Genomic DNA, 21,161 nt, shown 5'->3' with positions numbered 1-21,161 from the left:
GAACTACGGTCTTGTCATCGTTTTAGTTTTTTTTTCCTAACAAAACTACAATAGTGTTTTTTTAATTGATTGATAATTATTCGGCCATCGCCCCGTAACGCGGGCGGTGGCATTAACTAGTTTGTATACAAAACGTTCCATCATAGCAATGCACCAGGTGAAATCCTAGATTTTAAATTAGTAATAATTAAAAAAAACACATTATTATTATTATTATTTCCATAATATAAATTTGCAACAAATTGTTGCATTATGTGTTGTACTCCAAGCATTGGGGTTTTTTCAAAAAAAAATGTGATTTTTCATTTTTAACCCAAAAGTTTTAATCATATATATTTTAACACTTTTAATTTGTTTAGCTTTAACCCAAAACTTTTCATCTTTTGTAATTTAACCCAAAACTTTTTTATTTACAACTTTGGTCCCCATAATTTTTATCTTTCGCAAATTTTTCGTTTTACGTTTCGTTTTAAATTTTGCGAGCTAATACGTCCCAACGCGCGTGTGTGGTTCAACGTTTTTCGTCTATTTTTTCACATTTGACAGGTATGTCGCAATGTGTCTATTTTCCCCCTTTGGCAAGTTCGCTGCAGCGGGCGGATCCTACATTGACTTAGTTATTCTTTTCTACGTTATTTTGCGAGTCAACACGGCGCAACGTGCGTGTGTGGTTCAACATTTTTATGTCTATTTTTTTCCATGTAACAAGTTCGTCGCAACGCGTGTGTCCTAAATCGACATAGTTATTTTTTTCATGTTATATGTTTCGGTCTTATACGTTCTAAATTTTGCGAGCTAATACGTCCCAACGTGCGTGTGTGGTTCAACGTTTTTCGTCTATTTTTTCACATTTGACAGGTATGTCGCAATGTGTCTATTTCCCCCCTTTGGCAAATCCGCTGCAACGGGCGGATCCTAGATTGACTTAGTTATTCTATCCTACATTATTTTGCGAGTTAACACGGCGCAACGTGCGTGTATGGTTCAACATTTTTATGTCTATTTTTTTTCCATGTAACAAGTTCGTTGCAACGCGTGTGTACTAAATCGACATAGTTATTTTTTTCATGTTATATGTTTCGGTCTTATATGTTCGCATTAACATGCCGCAACTTCAGTGTTGGTGGTCGCTACCAGCGGTGTGGCATTGATGTTATTTGCCATAGTTTTAGGCCCCCGCCGCAACGCGGGGGGTGTTTAATTCTAGTTATCCTATAAAGAAGCAAAATGTATATGCATATATGTGTTGTAACCTTTGCTTAGGGAGTTTTTCAAAAAAAAAAAAAAAATTCTTTTTTAACCTTAAAGTTTTAATATTTCACAATATAAGTTTAAAGTTTTAATCTTTGTTTTCTTTTTAACCCTAAAGTTTTAATCTTTGACAATTTAAGTTTAAGGTTTTAATCTTTGGTAATTTAACCCCTTTGATTAATTTGATTTTCCAGTTCTAATTCAAAAGTTTCCATCTTATACAATTAAACCCATTTGATTAATTTGATTTTTCACATCTAATTCAAAAGTTTCCATCTTTTGCAATTTAACCACTTTGATTTTTTTACTTATGTGTTGGAATCTTGCTTTTGGGGGTTTTTCAAACAAAAAAATGGTTATGCATATGGTTGTTGTAACCTTCGCTTTGGGGGTTTTTAGAAAAAAATGTTTTTTTTTTACTTTTCACCCAAAATATTTCATAAATTACTTTTAACCAAAACTATTTGTTTTTTTTACTTTTAACACATATATGTGTTGTAACCTTTGCTTAGGGAGTTTTTCAAAAGAAAATAAAATTTTCTTTTTTAACCTTAAAGTTTTAATCTTTCATAATATAAGTTTAAAGTTTTAATCTTTATTTTCTTTTTAACCCTAAAGTTTTAATCTTTGACAATTTAAGTTTAAGGTTTTAATCTTTGGTAATTTAACCCTTTTGATTAATTTGATTTTTCAGTTCTAATTCAAAAGTTTCCATCTTATACAATTTAACCCATTTGATTAATTTGATTTTTCACATCTAATTCAAAAGTTTCCATCTTTTGCGAATTAACCACTTTGATTTTTTTACTTATGTGTTGTAATCTTGCCTTTGGGGGTTTTTCAAACAAAAAAATGGTTATGCATATGGTTGTTGTAACCTTCGCTTTGGGGTTTTTTTAAGAAAATGATTTTTTTTACTTTTCACCCAAAATATTTCATAAATTACTTTTAAACCAAAACTATTTGTTTTTTTTACTTTTAACACAAAACTTTTTATCTTTTACAATCTATCCTCACAACTTTTTTTACTTTCAATTTTGGTTATTTAAAGTTTTATTTTCCGCAATTTTTTCGCTTTATGCTTCGTTCTAAATTTTGTGACTTAACACATCGCAACGTGCGTCTTTGGTTTAACGTTCTTACATTTCGTTCTAAATTTTGCGAGTTAACACGACGCAACGTGCTTGTGTGAGTGAACGTTCTTACATCGTCTATTTTGTTTCCCGTTTGACAGGTTTAACATAACGTGCGCGTCCTAAATCGACTTACTTATAACTAAAGAATCCCCGCCGCATTGCGGCGGGTCGTAATTCTAGTTAACCTATAAAAAAGCAACTACTTTATGCATATGGTAGTTGTATTATTGGTTTTGAGAGTTTTCCAAAAAAAAAAAAATGGAATTTTCCTTTTTAACCCTAAAGTTTTAATCTTTGACAATTTAACTTTAAAGTTTTAATCTTTATTTCCTTTTTAACCCTAAAGTTTTAATATTTGATAATTTAACCCTTTTGATTAATTTGATTTTTCACTTATAATTCAAAAGTTTCCATCTTATACAACTTAACCTCTTTGGTTAATTTGATTTTTCACTTTTAATTCAAAAGTTTTCATCTTTTGCGATTGAACCACTTTGATTTTTTTTTTACTTATGTGTTGTAATCTTGGCTTTGGGGGTTTTACAAAGAATAAATGGTTATGCATATGGCTTCTATAACCTTAGCTTTGGGGTTTTTCAAAAAAAATTGATTTTTTACTTTTCACCCAAAAGTATTTCATAGATTACTTTTAACACAAAACTTTTTATATTTTGTAAATTACCCTCACAACTCTTTTTACTTTCAACTTTGGTCCTTTATAGTTTTAATTTTTCGCAAATTTTTCGCTTTATGCTTCGTTCTAAATTTTGTGACGTAACACATCGCAACGTGCGTCTTTGGTTTAACGTTTTTACGTTTCGTTCTAAATTTTGCGACAACGTGCGTGTGTGGGTGAACGTTTATACATCATCTATTTTTTTTCCGTTTGACAGGTTCAACATAACATGCACGTCCTAAATCGATTTAGTGTACATATATAAAAAGCAAAAGTGGATTTAAAGTTTATTTAAATCCAAAAGAACATTAACAAGAACGTAAATAAAGATTCCAAAGTATGTAAATTGATTTGAATTCAAATCAAATACACCATTGACAGCTTAGATGTAAAGGAAGGATCCCACGTGTAAAACTAGAAGAAACAAGTCAGTCTGCTTGCTAACATACGCACCCCAATCCTTTGAGCTTCTTCACTGCCATAAATGCAGTAAAACTTCACCCTCCATTATTGGTTCCTTGTCTTACTCACGAGAAATGCAGTAACAATTAACCCTCTTGTTACTTTCAATTTCTCTTCATTTTTCACTCCTCATTTTGCTCCAAAAAGCCCTAATCTTTATGGGTTTTTTACAGGTGGCACTTGTTTCTTGAATAGATGTAGCTTTGCTCTTCAAAACCCATAATTTTGCTCTGTTTGGTTTCATTGAGTTGACCCAGAATGTTTGCATTTTCAAGAAAAGGAAAGAAGCTTGGAAGGTTAGGGTTTTCTTCTACTTCTAGTTCATTTATTTGTGTACAAGATTGTATTTTGATTTATGTTTGTGTAATGGGTATGTGTGTATAGTGATTGTTTATGGATAGTTTGATCCTGAAAACAAAAATGTTGTGAGATCATACAGGCCAAAATAGAATTAGAACACAAAAGGTTAGGGTTTTCTAGTTAAATTATTATTCATTTAATTGTGTGTATTTGTATACAAGATTGTATTTTGATTTATGTTTATGTAATGGGTATGTGAGATCGATCATATAGCCCAAATAGAATTATAAGTTAGAACACAAAAGGTTGATTCTTGAATCTTGATTTACAAAAGGTTAAGGGATTAATGAGATCACATGACTAGAAAGTGTTTTACTTTATGATTTTGTGATGAATTTTACCTATAAAAAAACTCAAATTTCAACATTTTTTTTTTTTTTTTTTTTTTTTTTTTTTTTTTTTTTTTTGTAATTTGTGGTTATTTGCATTTGGTTTTGCTGTAGAGTAAAAGTTCAGCTTTCAGACTCTGCTCAGGGCACGCGAAGTCCTATTCGGCATCCCAAACGCGTAACTAATTCAAATGTAAGAACTTAATCTTGCACTTTTTCTGTTAAAATTAGATGTACACATTACTGTAGGTTTCTTTTGTTTTATATTTAATTTTGGGTGTAAACAAACATAACAGGGTGATAATTCTACAACCGCAATCAACGATTCTGACGATAATAACCTTTGTTCATCCACTGCACCCGAGTTAGAAAATTCGACATCCGGAAATAGTGAAGGATGGAAAAAGATTTCAACTACTGGAGATAAACCTACACCTCGTTTCAATGTAACACATCCTATACTATCGTATTGCCGGTAAAGAGTCAGTCTGATAAAAGCGTTTAACATTTGTTTTTGAATAGCATGCAGCAGCTGTAATTGGAAAGAAAATGATTGTCGTTGGTGGTGAATCGGGAAACGGGCTATTAGAAGATGTGCAAGTACAAAAAAATTGTCTTTTTTTTCTTATTTTTGTTTGTAAATTACACGAAACATTTTTTATAAAGTGTGTGTTTATTTTAGGTTCTGAATTTTGAGAACTTTTCATGGACCACAACTTCGTCAAGACTATACCTTTCACCTTCAAGTCTTCAGTTAAAGATTCCGGCATGCAAGGGTCATTGTTTGGTATTATTGTTACTTTTGAATTTTGATTACTGATGAATTGAACATTCAAAACTAATCTTATTATGTATGGATTAATATCTTTTCTTCGTCTATATTAGGTGCCTTGGGGGAAAAAGGTGCTTTTAATTGGAGGGCGAACAGCCTCACCGAGTGACCGAGTATCAGGTTGTTTATTCTCACAAGATCACCAATTATTTAGTTATAAATGGTTGGAAATAGGGGTGCAAACGAGCTGAGCCGAGCCGAGCCTGAGCTCGACTAGGCTCGAGCTTGAGCTTGATTAACTTATAAGAGCTCGAGCTCGGCTCATTTATTATCTATTAATCAATATATTAAATTTATAAATGATTGATTCGTTTAGGCTCGCGATCTCGATAAGTAAAGCCTGGGCTCGTTTACTAAACAAGCTTATTTTTAGGTTTAGGCTCGGCTCGTAAACAAGTTTAAATAAGCTCAGCTCGGCTCATTTACTAGAAAACTTTAAATAAGGGGTAAATGTTATTAAATATTAATAAAAACTAATATTACACTAAGGCTCGACGAGCCTGACAAGCTTCACATGCCAGGCTCGAGCCTGGGCTCGATAAATAAACGAGCTTTATTTTAGGCTCAAGCTCGGCTTGGGCTCGATAAGTCTCGGATCATTTCGAGCTTTTTCTCGAGCAGCAGACTGCATGGCTCGTTTGCACCCCTAGTTGGAAATTTGTAAATCTGTTTTTCTAAAGGTAAAAATGTCTTATAAAAATTTTGTTTTGGCAGTGTGGGCATTTGATGTAGAAACAGAGTGTTGGTCACTTATGGAAGCAAAAGGAGAAATCCCGGTATTTGTTCAATCATATTCTTCGCAGGTGGTAAAACGGTGGGTTAGGTAACGGGTCAAAATGGGTTAATTCAAGTTTCAAACTAATAAACATGTTAGATATGATTGACAATTGATTGTGAAACTATACCTTGAAAATCGGAACTTCTTTTTAAATAAATTGATGTAGAATATGCATTTAATCATGTAAAAATAAGCAAAAATTCATAGCTCTTTTTTATACTCCGTATTTTGAATATTTAAAGGTGGAGACAGATCGTTACCGACTAAAATTTTTGTTACTACAGATTGCACGCAGTGGTCACACTGCTGTTCGAGCAGGTACTTTATTAATTCTATTCGGAGGTGAAGATATTAAGAGAAGAAAATTAAATGATCTACATATGTTTGATCTTAAAACACTCACATGGCTTCCTCTTCATTGCCAGTAAGAAGCTTTTAACAGTAATTAGTTAATTACTATTATTATATGTTCACTGCTTTTAAATCTTGAAATACGGCAATCGTTTTTTATAATGTTGTTAGGGGAACTGGACCTTCTGCAAGATGTAACCACGTGGCAGCTCTTTATGACGATAAATTGCTTCTAGTATTTGGAGGAACTTCAAAGTCAAAATCTTTGAATGATTTGTACTCCCTTGACTTTGAGACGGTCAGCATAAATATCATATTTTTATTTTTATTGTTGACCAACTAACCAAAAGTTGGTTTCTGTGAATCTTAAAGATTATTTCTCGATCATAAAACATACACATTTTTTTTTTGTTCCAGATGATGTGGTCAAGAATTAAAATACGCGGTTTCCATCCATCGCCTCGAGCTGGTTGTTGTGGAGTATTGTGTGGGACAAAGTGGTATATCGCAGGCGGTGGCAGCAGAAAAAAACGTACGTCTCCTAAGCCAAAATTAGTAAAATGGTAGATTTATAAGTTTTATTTCTTTTCAGGGGAAAAGATCAAATAGGAAGTTAATTTTGGCTAGGAAAGATAGGAAGCCATAGGATTATGACATGTGGCAACATTTAAAATAAAGAAAAAGGGTATTTTAGTCAATCCAACTCCTTCTTCTTCCTTTTTCAAAACCCAGTAACTTCAAAACCCACCATTTTCAAAACCCACCATTTTCAAAACCCACCATCTTCAACCATTTCTTCACTTTCTATCTCAATAATCACTACATTATAGTGCGATTTTCATCACCAATCAATGATTCAAAACCCGATCAACGTGTTCTTCAGCTTTTTTTTTTTTGAAGAAAACCCAGTTTAATTTCATAAAAAAATCTCGTTTTTTCCGGTGATTTTGGAGATAATCACTCGATTCGTTCGATTCGAGCGTTGATAAGTGTTTCTATCATTCAAATTTCGTCAATTGATGAAGAAATCGGCTTCAATCCATGTAAGAAATTCTTTAATTTCATTTTCACGATCTGGGTTTTTTATTTAGTCATTGCGTTTTACGATCTTGGCGGGGGTCCGGGGGCGGCAGCCCCTGGTAGCGGGGTCCAAGGGGCAAAGCCCCTGGCTGGGGTTGAATTGCTGTACTAAAAATGCATCAGAAAAATTAATTTTCCAGAAATTGGCTCATTTCGAAGACAGTAATTCGTAGACAATTCAGACAGTTCACAGTCACAGACACTTTTATGTGTCCATTGCGTTTTAGAAATAAGAGAGTTTTATGTGGTTTCTGGCTATTGCGTTTTAGAAAAAAACACATTTTTAAGTGTTTTTAGTCATTGCGTTTTAGGTAAAACACATTTTTTAGGTGTTTTCAGTCCATTGCGTTTTAGAATGAGTCATTTTTAAGTGTTTTCTGGCCATTGCGTTTTACAAATAAGACATTTCTTTGTGTTTTTGGTGCATTGCGTTTTAGGTAAAACACTTTTTTATGTGTTTTCAGTCCATTGCGTTTTAGAAAACAGACATTTTAAGTGTTTTCTGGCCATTGCGTTTTACAAATAAGACATTTCTTTATGTTTTTGGTGCATTGCGTTTTAGGTAAAACACCTTTTTATGTGTTTTTGGTGCATTGCGTTTTAGGTAAAACACATTTTTATGTGTTTTCTGGCTATTGCGTTTTACAAATAAGTCATTTCTTTGTGTTTTTTGGTGCATTGCGTTTTAGAAAAATGTCATTTTTTAGGTTTTTTTTTTCATTGCGTTTTACGTAACTGGTGGTTTTTCTATTGCGTTTTACGCAACTGGATTTTAAATTTTTTTTTAAATATAGCAATAGTATACTCGTTTTAAAGATAAAAAAACGCTCGTTTTTTTGGTGCAATTTTTATAAAAAAATAATGTCGTATGAAAGAGTTATTAACGTTTTTTAAACGGGGGGAATTGGAGGAGAGAGAAACTATTGGCTTGGATTGACTAGAATGCCCTTGAACAAACTCACGCGCCTCTTTTCTTCCTTTCAATTTCCCTGATTTAATCTTAGCCCTTGATTAACTTAATGGATGGTCAAGATCACTTCCTAGCCTTCCTAGCCAAATAAACTTCCTATTGTATCTCCACCCTTCTTTTCAGAACACTAAACTTATAAAATCTCAACGAAAGAGTCACGAGACGCCATTTTTAACAAACATGTCCTGTTTTATTAAGCCCTTAAAGTTTGTATAGAGGACCTTTTCGTTGAGAGTTTTTATAGTTCAGGGGCTTTATCATGCAAAAATAGAGTCCAAGGACTTATGTGTGTAGTCAGTGAAGTCCCTACATTTTTTCCTCGAAATTTGCCCTTTTGAGTTTAAAAAAAGACAGAAATACCCCTGACTTAACGGAGAAAAATGGATGGAGTTAACGAGCCAGATGAAAATGACAACATTTCATTTCAAACCTTTTGGATCCAGATGCGGAAAAACAAACCTTTGGATGAAAGTCGGAAAACTGGCCAAACCACAGGAACGAAAATGGCATTTTACTCTTAATTTTAGAACAAAACATCCGCTTATAGAATCCCCGAACTTCAAGATAAAAAAATGTCATGAGTTCGTGTATATTATGTTTTCTTAATATACTTTCATTATTATATTATTATTATCTATAATAGGGCATGCGGAGATATTAGTTTTTGATATTTTAAAACGAGAGTGGTCTATTGTCCACACGTCATCTCAACAGTCTATCGCAACCAACAAGGTAATGCTTTTTAATACGAACTTTAAGATTTATGATTTACCTTTTGTTTGCAACTTCACTGAATGATATTTTTACAGGGCTTTAGCCTCGTGCTTCTACAAGAAAAGGAAACAGATTATTTGGTTGCATTTGGCGGTCTAAAGAAGGAGCCGTCAGACCAGGTATGATGGAAAGGGAATGGAATCGTCTATTCCATTGTAATGAAAAAAGTTGTTTGTTTTGTCAAATGAAATGGAGTGTATATTCGTGATGGATTTTTTTTCATTGTATGTAACGTATTTCACGCTTTTACCATTATATGTAAGTAACCTTCTCTAACAGGTAAAATGATGATGAGGCACAATACCACATCATCAACGGACTTGTGCCACGTAAGGTTACTTAGATACAATGGTAAAATATTGTAAGTTATATGGATAAAGTGAGTTACATTTGGCGTAGTTTACTGTTTACCTAAACTTCACTTAATTTACCTTTTTATTTTCCAAAAATAATGAGAAATATATATTTTTTATTACAAGAGTAAATTGTCATTTTCATCCCTGAGGTTTGGCCACTTTTGCAACTTTCATCCAAAGGTTTGTTTTTCTGCATCTGGGTCCTTGTGGTTTCAAAATCTTGTCATTTCCGTCCCTGAGGTTTGGCAATTTATTGCGAATTTCGTCCCTCGAGGTTTGGCCCTCATGGACGAAAATGACAAGATCTTAAAGCGAGGACCCAGACGCGGAAAAACAAACCTTTGGATGAAAGTCGCAAAAATGGCCAAACCTCAAGGACGAAAAATGACAATTTACTCTTATTACAATATTCTTAAGGTTTCATTGTGGTTAATAAGTATTGTCTGTACATAGATAAATTCAATAGTTTTTATTAAATAATGTTGACATACAATTGATTATGCACCGTCTTTTTATTTAGTATCAAAATTCATATAATTTATTTTTCATAGTGTCATTGTTTCATATCTTGATGACCCATTTATTAATTCTCTTACAGGTTGAAGTGTTAGTGATGGAAAAGAACGAATCATCTATGAGTCGAAGAATGACATTGCCATCTGAAAAACGCGTTTCATCTATGGGACCCACAGTTGGTTCAGTTGGCAGCTTCGGGAGACAAAATCTAGCATCGGTAATAGAACATCATGGTTCGGGTAGGAAATCGTTGTCCGAAACTTTGCTAGTTTCACTAAGGAAACTACAAGTTGACGATGATGCAGCAATGAAATCAGCAAGAAGTTTCGAAGATGAACGAAAACCGTCAGCTGAAGAAACTCCTTCCATGGTGGAACCCGAAAACACAGAAAAAGACGAAAAAGACCGAAATGACGATAACGTCTCATTCCAAGAAACCGATGGGAAATCAGGGTTTTTTACAGGTTCTTCAAGTATATACCAGTCATATGAAATCCAAATGGCGGCTTTAATACGAAAAAACGGGATTCTCGAAGGACAATTAGCAGCTGCATTGGCGGGCCGGGAAGCTGCAGAGAAAAATCTTTCCTCGGTTATAAAAAGCCGACAAGAAGTCGAAAATCGATTAAATGACACTTTAAAAGACATGGAGTTGATGAAAGAGAAATTAGTTTTGGTAGAAATGGCACAAGAAGAAGCAAATAGTTTGTCGAATATTGTACATTCTGATCATGTGAGGCTTGAGCATGATGTTGCTTTTTTAAAGGCAGTTTTGGATGATACACAAAAGGTATTTATATAATTATATATTTAATAATGCCACTTTTGTCTGACCTTGATTATTTATTTAAAAACGCAATATTTTGGGACAAAAAGTGTTCCGGGTTAACCAAATCGACCCATTTTAACATGTTTCAAATAAGTTGCCTTTTTGGCCTGTTGACCCGTTCCCTTACCAAACCTGATCATTTCCACATATATTATGTGTTTCACAGGGATATAATGTTTGTATTAAAGCCGTGTTAATAATTACTAGTTAGAACTAATGTTTTTTTTTTTTGTGTGCAGGAATTACATTCAACCAGAGGAGTCCTCTCAGGGGAAAGAGCAAGGGCATTTCAGCTACAGGTAGGGATGAGAAATTGCGTACTGAATACCAGTACCGACCGAACATATACGATACGGTATTCGGTTTTAAATTTTGTTCACTTTTGGTATGGGTACCATGTGGTAAGGTCTCAGTCGAACATATACGGTACGGTATTCGGTTTCAGTTTCAGTTTCAGATAAATTTTGGTATTGGAATTATATGGTACGGTACCAGTACCGATACCATCCGTAGCTACAATAAACAGTAAAAAAAGAAAGTAGAAATAAACATATAAAAAACTAAATATTAAAGGCTAAGTGTTGTATGTTTTCTATGTTTTTTCTTTCCATCAAATGAAAATGACTTAACTGGTCATATGATTGCCCATATCACATGCTACAGTTAAAGTTCATTTTAGCTATTTTGGTGTTTAAAGATGCATGAAAAGGGGATATATGATTGGGTTTTGGTATAAATATGCATTTTAGCTATTTTGGTGTTTAAAGATGCATGAAAAGGGGATATATGATTGGGTTTTGGTATAAATATGCAGGTTGAAGTTTTCCATTTGAAGCAAAGATTGCAGTCAATGGAGAATAGAACATCAACTCCTAGAAAACCATATCATGGATGATTTTATTCTTAAAACACAACTATGGTTTTGTAAGATCTTGATGTAAATCTCCACTTGTAATTGACCCAAACATCAAATTTGAAGGTAGTATTTATGTTATGTATTTTGTAATTGTTATTGTTGGAACACGATGTAAATCTCCATTCTCCACTTGCAATCTATTGTTGGACGTCCATTGTGCTTCTTTGTCCTTGTTAATCTCATCCAAAGTATTAAACTTGTTTTGAAGAAGCTCTATGATTAAAGAAGAATTAACAGTTTCTTGGATTTGGGATTCTTTAAGTTTCTTGACAGCAAGAACCAATTCTTTATTTTCTTCCTCGATTTGAAGAATCTTGCATTCCATCTCCTTACAAACACCATCTTTCTCAATTGTCAATCTTTCAAGTTTTGACTTTATATCTTCATTGCATGATTCTGATTCTAAAAGCTGACTCTGTAAGCACCTTCTTTGGTTCTCTTCATGAGCAAGAGCTTGTTTACAAAACTCCAATCGGTTTTTAACATCTTTTGAGAGTGTAATCTCAGAATCCAACTTTCTTTCCAGTATCGATATCTCACCACAAAAAGCACGTTTCTCGTTTTCCTTCACACGAAACCTATTTCTAAGCATTTCATAATTTTCTTCCAATTGATTGAATAGACCGCTCTTCATTTTTAACTCTTCTTCAACTTTGACTTTTTCTTCCTTCAACCTTTGCTTGGAAGTTTCATAATTCTCAATATCCCACTCTCTTTCCTTCAATTTAAGAGTACTTTTGAGCTTTTCATGAGCTTCTTCCAAGCTCCTGAATTGCTCATTCCTCCATTTTAGCTGTTGTACAAGCTTCTGGTTTGCTCCCTCCAAGTTTTCCAATATGTCACTCATTTGCTTTTAATTCAGATCAACAAAAACAGAAGGTAAATTTAAAAGCATTCATTAATATAATAACAAAACAAAACAGAAGGTAACATGAATAAGCAACTGTAAATGTAAACGATGTGAATAACAGAAGGTAAATTTAAAAGCAAATAAAACCTCAGCCAGTGAAATTTACAAATCCTACTATATGCAAACATGACTCTGGCCTAACTAGTGAAAAGCACCAACAACCTCACATACTTACATATAGCCTTACAGTTCCTAGACCAAAGATAGCATCGATTCAACACCTATCACATAACCATTATTAACAAACTTAAAAACTGAAGTTCAAATTGAGAGTGAATAAAATAATTAATTAACAGTTGACAATTGGATAGTGAATCAATTAACAATTGACAGTGAATCAACTAAACACTTAAAAGCACACTTAGAGATCTAAAAATAGAAATCTAAAACTAACAATTACAAAACAAGGGCAAATGTATCACACACATCGCGTTCCAACAATAACAATTACATATAACGAATGCCTAATCTCAAACACACGAATAGTAACATCTATATGAATATCTAGCGCATATGTATCTATTTGTATATTATTATTATACAGATTTGCCTAATCTCAAACACAATGAAGAACACGAATGTCATACCCCAACCGTTGGCGGAAACATCGGAGTGAATATCTAGCGCATATGTATCTATTTGTATATTAAATTCAAATTTCATTGATACTAAATTGGAAATACATTGTCTTGGAAAGGAAAGTACAACAAGTTGCAAAATAACGTAACAACATGAAACATATTCATAAGTTTAAAATCTAGGCGTGTTTCTAAACCACCCTAAGTACGTTTCTTCAATCATCATCAACTAGTTTTCTTCAACGTGTATTAAAACAAAGATCAACAAAAGTTGGCGAGTATACAAGTTTGATTACATAGTATAATTGTGAATAAAAGTTGTCTCATATCCAACATGGTAAATTGCATACATTGTTCGTTATCATACTAGCATGTGTTAACTATAAGCCAAACCAAAGTGTACCGCAATCATGCATACCGTTGTCGCCGAAACGACAAGGTTGTAAAATAGTTTACTTAACAATACCACAAGAATACAGGCGATGTGTTAATCCTATAGCGCTATAATTGTTAAGGTAGGTTTGCAAAGTTAATAAGCATATAGAACACAAGTATAACATAGCATGTGGTAACTAGAATCTACAACAAATATCATGTTTGTAACGGATAGAGCGTGTATGTAACAAGTTTAATTGTGATTCGTGATTGTATAAAGTGTACATGTTGCACCCAAAGTGTATACATGAAAAATAAGATCGAGTATACTCACAATTTGCTAAGTTTTCCGTTTAACCGTGAGATGACGAGTTGTTGAGGGTAGAGCACCAAAGTTACTATAGGTTGGGGATACGAAGGTGTATGACTATTCGGAGTTTGTGGAGAGTTTGGATTCGGAATTAACTATAACAAGTATATGTACACGAAAATATATCTTGTCTAAATACTCGTTTGGACACTAAGTTTGTATGTATTTTCATGGTTCCTAATTTGCCCATTAGAATCACAAACGAGGAGAATAGAATGAAGATAATATAACCTAAGTTCATGACATATAACCATAATCCGGCTAGTATCAAGAATTCGGTTAAATATATATTATATATTATATAGCATAGTCCGTCATGTATCATCATGTATTGTCATGTAAGTCAAGCATAGAGGTAGGATTAACCTCATTGTATGATTCACCAAAGCATAAAGTCATCAACTTAGTTGATGACCCAGTTGGTCATGAATGAAAATAAAAATACAACTAACTAGTTTGTCAAGTAGCCAAGTAAGAATAACTCGTGTGTGTCATACCCAACATGGCAAATGTTGGAGGCGAGGCGGGGTTATGTTACTTTGATTCTTTGAAGCTACTTGAGACAAACACAAACAATTAAGCAAGTGAGGTAGTGGAACATTTTGGAGAGCCCAGGTTTCCATGGTTCACACATTACTCATACACAAGTCTTCCAACATTGAAGGTTGGAAGCTTGGATAGTTTCAACACTTAGAACATTTTGGGCAGAATTTAAAGAGGTTTTGAGCTTTATTTCTTGGTGAAAATCAACCACACACAAACCCACAACTAGAAGCTTAGTTGGGAGCAAGATGGGTACATGATTTCACTAAGCTTTAAGCATTATATACAAGAAACAAAAAGATAAATTAGAGCAGAATTTTATGCTACTTTAGACCTCAAATATGGTGAGGTTCCACTTTACTTTGCCATGGAAAACTTGTGGAAACCTTCCGAGAGGTTGCCCAAGTAGTTTGAAAGAAGATTAGAAGAAGAAAGGTGAAGAAAAGTGAGTGAAAACTCATTTAGAACACTTGAAAGTATTCTTCCTTGCTTGGAATTCTTGAGAGGATTAGAGAGTTTTGGAGTAGATTAGTGTGTGGAAAGTGTTTAGGAGGTGGTGGAGGCTTGTATTTATAAGTGGGGATTAGGGTTTGGGAGTTTATGAAGGTGGAAGGTGATTGGAGGAGAAAGGAGGTGGAGAAGGGTGAAATATGATTGGCTTAAAAAAAGGTGGAAGCTGATTGGATGAGAAAGGAAGTGGAGAATTGTACTTGCTGTACTATCCAAGATTTGCATATCTGGAAGTTGACCATGACCCATGTCCATGAGACACGACCCCGTGTCTCTTGTCTGCTTTTGTTAGTCTTCTTCTTCCTGGAATCTTGGGTGGGGCACGACCCCATGCCTGGCAGGCACGACCCGTGCTTGTCTTCTGATTTGTTGTTTTTGGCCTTGGGGTGAAGCTTAGAGGGTTGGTGTGTTGTATCAACATCCCTTCTTTTGTATTCATGCTAGTTTTTGCCGTTAATTTGTTTCTTTTGTATATTTAAGCTCTTTTAATCTTGAAGGGTTTTTTTGCATATTTCCCCTTAAAAACTTTGAAATTGCATATATACCCGAGCAAAAAATTAAATTGCATATTTCCCCTCTATTAACTAGTAAAATTGCAAATTTACCCATTTTGATTTAATTTAGAAAATTGCATATGTACCATTTTTTACCAGTTTTTGTCTTTTTTCACTACTTGCATTTTTTCATGAAGTTACTTTTATCATTATTTTTCCTCACGAACTAGAGTAACAATCATAAAAAATACAATTGACAATCATCTAAACATAAAACAAAATAACCACAAAAGTTCCATGTAACAATATCCAAAAATGAAAAAGACAAATGCCAAAGTTTTGACCATTTGGTACCAAAAAAGTAAATTGCTAGACTTTGATTAGTTATTTTCACATGTTTTTGTTCTTTTTCCCCGTTTACTTGTTGATGGTTGATCTTGCGATGCCGAATTTTTGCATTTTTTTTGTTGGTGTCCATACCCACCACACCGGTGACACTTATATTTTTTTTCTTTGCTCATCATTTGCTCTAATTCTCTCCTTTCTTGGTCTTCCGGGCGGCCGTTTGATAATAGGTGGGTATATCTTCTCCTCATCATCTATATGCACCCATTGATCCTTTGAAAAACATTTGGCCGAATATGCAATTAATAGATAAGGGGAAATATGCAATTTTTATTTAGGCTTGGGTAAATATGCAATTATGGGTGTTTTTAAGGGGAAATATGCAATTATTCCAATCCTGAAAATCAAAAGTATACAAAGAAACACACTTTTTCCAACATTAGTACTAAAAAGGGTTGTTTTTATACCTTATTTGATATAATTTATATGTTGCATTTGACGCATATCACTAATACTCGAACAACTAGTTAAAAATCAGTTAAATAATTATTACAGTTATATGTCATAAAACTCAGTTCAACAACACGAAACTAATACTCGAAACAAAATGAACGACGACTAATTACAAATTAGTTGAATATATCTGGTGCATATTAAACACACAAAGACTTTTGAAGAACATGAAAACAATCTCAAATACAACACGAAAACAAGTTCCGATTACAATAACGAATCACTTTGAAGAACACAGTTAATTAATAGTTCAATAACGAATGAGATATAGACATTATCATCAGTATACATCTAGCATACACACCAATAGTTTTAAAAAACACGAAAACAATCTCAAACAAGTCTGATTACAATTACGATAACAAATCACACAGAGTTTTGAAGAACATGAAAAAATCTCAAACGAACAACACGTAAACAACTTCAGATACTACTAATTACAAATTACATATAACGAATGCCTAATCTCAAACAGACGAAGAAGAGTAACATCTATATCTAGCGCTATATGTCACACACGTGCATATTATTACACAGATTTGCTCTCAAATATGAAACTAATACTAATTACAAAGTTATATATCATAAAAACTCAATTGAACAACACAAAAACTCTCAAACACGAAACTAAAAATTACAAATTAGTTGAACAATTATTACATAGCGCATATTAAACACATCAAGAGTTTTGAAGGAAAAAAACACACAGTTACAATTATTACAATAGTTGAGATTTAGACAATTATAATGAATGGGTAAAGTTCTTGTACAAATAATCTTAACATACTAAACATACAAATTGAAGGAAAACTCAAAAAGACAAGGTGGTGTAATTATCAATAACTATCAAAGTTACTCTACAAATATACCTAAAAAAACCTAACCACTCCCCCCACCCCCAAAAAAACCTAAACCCCCCACCCCCCAAAAACCTAAAAAAAACCTACCCCCCACCCCCCAAAAACCTAAAAAAACCTAACCCCCCCCCCACCCCCCCAAAAACCTAAAAAAAAAACCTAACCCCCCCCCCACCCCCAAAAACCTAAAAAAAACCTACCCCCCCCCACCCAAGCTAAAATGCTAAAAACTAAACCCCCAAAAAACCTAAAAAAATAAAAAAAACACACAAATTATTTTATTTTATTTTTTTAACATTTTTTATTAAAAAATCGCTACTTTTAGTAGCAGCCAAAAAAATTTTTTTTTTTTTTTTTTTTTTTGCTAACGAAATGTAGCGATTTTTTAATAAAAAATGTTAAAAAAAAATTTGTGTTTTTTTAGGTATTTTTGGTTGTAACTTTGATAGTTGGTGGTAATTACAAAAATGCCACCTTGTCTTTTTGGGTTTTCCTTCAATTTGTATGTTTAGTATGTTAAGATTATTTGTATTTGATCTTTTGCCTATAATGAATATATAATATTTGCCTAATCTCAAACACACGATGAGTTTTGAAGAACACGAAAACAATCTCAAACACCGTTGAACAACACGATTCCGATTTTGAAATTCAAACTACTAATTACAAATCAGTTGAATAACAAAGAATTCATACTCATCTAACACGAAAACAAGTTTCGTTTAACGAATTACAGATCTCAAACACACGAAAAGTAAAGTTATGAAGAACACGAATCTCAAACAACAACATGAAACTAATACTCGAAACAAAATTAACGACGACTGATTACAAATTAGCTTAATATATCTAGCGAAGAGTTATGAAAACAATCTCAAACATAACATGAAAACAATTTTCGATTACAGTTTGAAGAACACGAAAGTTGAACAACACAAAAACAAGTTCCGATTACAATAACGAATTATCTCAAACACAAGTATACATCTAGCGCATCTCATGTCACACCCCAACCGATGGCGGAAACATCGGAATGAGACGAACACAAGATTGTTCGAGACTTCATAACACTATTTGCGACAATATTTAAATAAAACTGGTTTCATTTCATTTCATAACTACATTGTCAAGTTACAATACAAGGAAATTCAAATAAAAACATTGTTTCAACATATAACAACAAGACAATGATCAGAATACAACATCGTTTCAGAATAATACAACAACAAAATCTAAGTTAAATTGGGTATCTAAAGCATCCTCGATAAGCCCATTTTAATATCATCATCATCCTACAAATATGTTTAAAATACATGGTTCAATACAAAAGTATTGGCGAGTATCAAGGTTTAATACATAGCATAAGTATAAAAGGTTTAAACGAATCCACATGGCAAACTTAGTTATCAAGATTAACGTACAAACTGGCATGTGATTATTCAAGTCAACCCAAAAATTACCGCAAATGTTTAAAGACTTAACATGACCTCAAGAATACGGGTGGTGCGTTACTCCTATAGCGCTATACATGTTAAGGGTAGGCTCGTACGAAGTTAATGACAAGTTTATCACATAAAGAATAACCCAGAATAACGAATCAAGTATAACGTATGTATGCATGTATTGGATTGTTCGTGCATTTGAATAAAGTCTAAGTGTAACCGTGTAGGTCTAATAGTAAACATATTGCACCCAAAGTGTAAAATCGAAAAAGGGTATTCGAGTATACTCACGGTTTTGCTAAATCTTATTTAGTAATTCCGCGAGCGAAGAGTTGAGTGGCGTAGTACAGGAACGCCAAGGTTATCCTACCCTGCGAGCAAAGGGTCGTTGGTATAGTACAGGAACGCCAAGGTTACCGTACAGGGGTAAACGAAGGCGTGAGTTGTTGCAGATTGAACGAAGGATTACGATACGAAATTAAAGTACACAGTATAGTACGAAAGTATAAGTAAACAGAAAGTATATTTTGTCCGAGCACTTGTCAAGACACTGAGTTTCTTTGATTTTACGGGTCCTGGTTTGCCCGATAGAATCAGCAACAAGGAACGCGGAAACAGAATAACGGGGAAATCGAAACACAAACTGTTCGGACGAGAGAACGGTTGGGACGATAGGCCTTTCGCACGAGTGGGACCACCCTTTCGCGCGAGAGGGACTGTTTGGTGAACCGATTCTCGTTTGAACATTCTAACTATTAATCAGTTATGTTTGTGAGTTCAGTTAAGTTATTTAGTTATAATATTAGTATAATATCAGTCCAGAAAGTTCATAGAATTCATAGAAGTCATGCATGGAGGTTATAACCTCATTATTGTTCACCAAAACACAAATCGGCTAACTTAGTTAACTGACCGGTTGGTCATGAATACGGAAATGAAATAACAGAATGTAAATGATAGCCAAACAACCGAACAAGGACAACCCAGGTGTGCCAACATGACATAGAAAGAATGAACTAAGTGTCGGAGGCTGGACGGGGTTAACTTGTTCTAGGTCTAGGATATTGTTTGGGTGTTCGTCTTACGAGTTTAAGTGAGGTGGTGGAACTAGGTTGGAAGCCAAGGTTTCCACAGATCACACACTGATATTCCAGAGTCGTCCATACTGAAAATAGGGATCTGGATAATAATTCAACACTTAGAAACGTAGGAACGTAGTGAAACAGTCCCATTCGGACGATAGGAGTTCCTTTTCGCGTGAAAGCGCTAGCCTTTCGGGCGAGTGGGCCATCATTTCGGACGGCTGACACTATTTCTAGGTGAAATCAGTTCGGTTTTGGTTGAATTGGTCACCTTCTTGGCTGGAATTGGCTCTAACATGAATCCACAGCTATGAACTTAGCTTGTGAGCTCAAGGAGTCTCTGATTCGGCCAAGTTTAAAGTCAGAAAGTTTGTTTTGTAAAAGATTTGGAAGATTACTTCACTTAACTAGCTTGGTCCTCACTATAGAGAGTTCTACTTAGATTGCCATGGCAAATCTGTTTAACCAAGTGAAACTTGTGAAGAATCTTGTAAAAACTTAGAAAAATGGAAGAAAGTAGAAGAAATGAGAGTGTTAGTGAGTCGTCCATACTGAAAATAGGGATCTAGATAATCATTCAACAAATTCAGCAACCGAGACCTGTCAATTACAAACCTATCAGTAGTAACTAATTCTAACAAAAAACGACACAAACTGACTCGAAATATATACAAACTTTACACGGAAAACAGATGTATTTTACAATAAATCACCCGTTCCCTTACCAAACCTGATCATTTTCCACATATATAACATGTGTTTCACAGGTTTATAGTGTTCATATTAAATCCTGGTTAGTAATTACTAATGATAGTTGATATTTTTTTGTGTGCAGGAACTGCATTCAATTAGAGGAGTCCTCTCAGAGGAAAGAGCAAGAGCATTTTAGCTACAGATAGGGATGAGAAATTGCGTACCGAATACTGGTACCATACCATATCATACCGATGAAACATGTATGGTATTCAGTTTTAGATTTTTTTCAATTTCAATATCGGTCAAAATACATGGATCAAGAAAACTAATCTTTTATAGAACTCGAAACTACAGGAAACAAAGAACCAAAGAATCTCAAACCTCTTTTCACAAGCAGATCATCATCATGATGATCTGCGTGATGATCTGCACACTCTTATACAACATCTGCTTAACAACTATAAGATCTACACGAACAACAAGATCTAAGAGTAAACCCTAAGAGAGAGAAACGAGAGAATCTAAAAATATCTAGAAAGTGTAATGAACTCATCTGAGAGATGAGTTCATTTATGTAATGCTCCAAACCCTAAACGGCTATCCGGATAAACCGCCCCTGTCTTCTAAGCCCAGCAACAAAAAGATCTGATACGGATCCGACCCACAATGCTGAGACCAACGTGGAACAAGACCGAGCTGACATTGGACCAATACAAAGTGGCTGAGAACGACCAGGCCGGCCCAATTCGTTGCATCCAGCCCAATTGTCTGAATTATCTTTTTTCTGGTTATTTAAAATTTGAACTTGGTTTTTTTATCTTCTGTTTTTT

The 21,161-nt window shown here is 34.0% G+C and overlaps 1 protein-coding gene across 3 annotated transcripts; it reads left to right on the top strand.

Moving 5' to 3' along the window:
• Nucleotides 1-3,428: 3,428 nt before the first annotated feature.
• Nucleotides 3,429-11,779, top strand: LOC110866495 (acyl-CoA-binding domain-containing protein 4). Of its 3 annotated transcripts, none has more exons than XM_022115645.2 (16): nucleotides 3,429-3,552; nucleotides 3,699-3,821; nucleotides 4,329-4,407; nucleotides 4,511-4,660; nucleotides 4,737-4,814; nucleotides 4,897-5,001; nucleotides 5,100-5,166; nucleotides 5,761-5,822; nucleotides 6,109-6,248; nucleotides 6,347-6,473; nucleotides 6,593-6,707; nucleotides 8,869-8,957; nucleotides 9,035-9,118; nucleotides 9,954-10,661; nucleotides 10,940-10,999; nucleotides 11,515-11,779. In XM_022115645.2, the coding sequence occupies exons 2-16, from the start codon at nucleotides 3,784-3,786 to the stop codon at nucleotides 11,593-11,595; spliced, it is 1,983 nt and encodes a 660-aa protein (XP_021971337.1). In that variant the 5' UTR covers nucleotides 3,429-3,552; nucleotides 3,699-3,783; the 3' UTR covers nucleotides 11,596-11,779. The 3 variants fall into 3 exon arrangements, with proteins under 3 accessions (XP_021971337.1, XP_021971333.1, XP_021971339.1); XM_022115641.2 differs by having other exon boundaries at nucleotides 3,437-3,604; XM_022115647.2 differs by having other exon boundaries at nucleotides 3,481-3,622.
• Nucleotides 11,780-21,161: the final 9,382 nt, after the last annotated feature.

The sequence above is a fragment of the Helianthus annuus genome, chromosome 1 (assembly GCF_002127325.2).
Source record: "Helianthus annuus cultivar XRQ/B chromosome 1, HanXRQr2.0-SUNRISE, whole genome shotgun sequence".
Taxonomy (NCBI): domain Eukaryota; kingdom Viridiplantae; phylum Streptophyta; class Magnoliopsida; order Asterales; family Asteraceae; genus Helianthus; species Helianthus annuus.
This window is presented reverse-complemented; position numbering and strand designations above follow the sequence as displayed.

What these genes read in the sequence shown, in the direction of transcription:
- LOC110866495 (XM_022115645.2), top strand. Translation starts at nt 3,784, where the DNA reads ATGTTTGCATTTTCAAGAAAAGGAAAGAAGCTTGGAAG. An exon ending in CATGCAAGGGTCATTGTTTG is followed by an intron (nt 5,002 to 5,099) that starts GTATTATTGTTA and finishes CGTCTATATTAG; the next exon opens with GTGCCTTGGGGGAAAAAGGT. An exon ending in AAGCAAAAGGAGAAATCCCG is followed by an intron (nt 5,823 to 6,108) that starts GTATTTGTTCAA and finishes TTGTTACTACAG; the next exon opens with ATTGCACGCAGTGGTCACAC.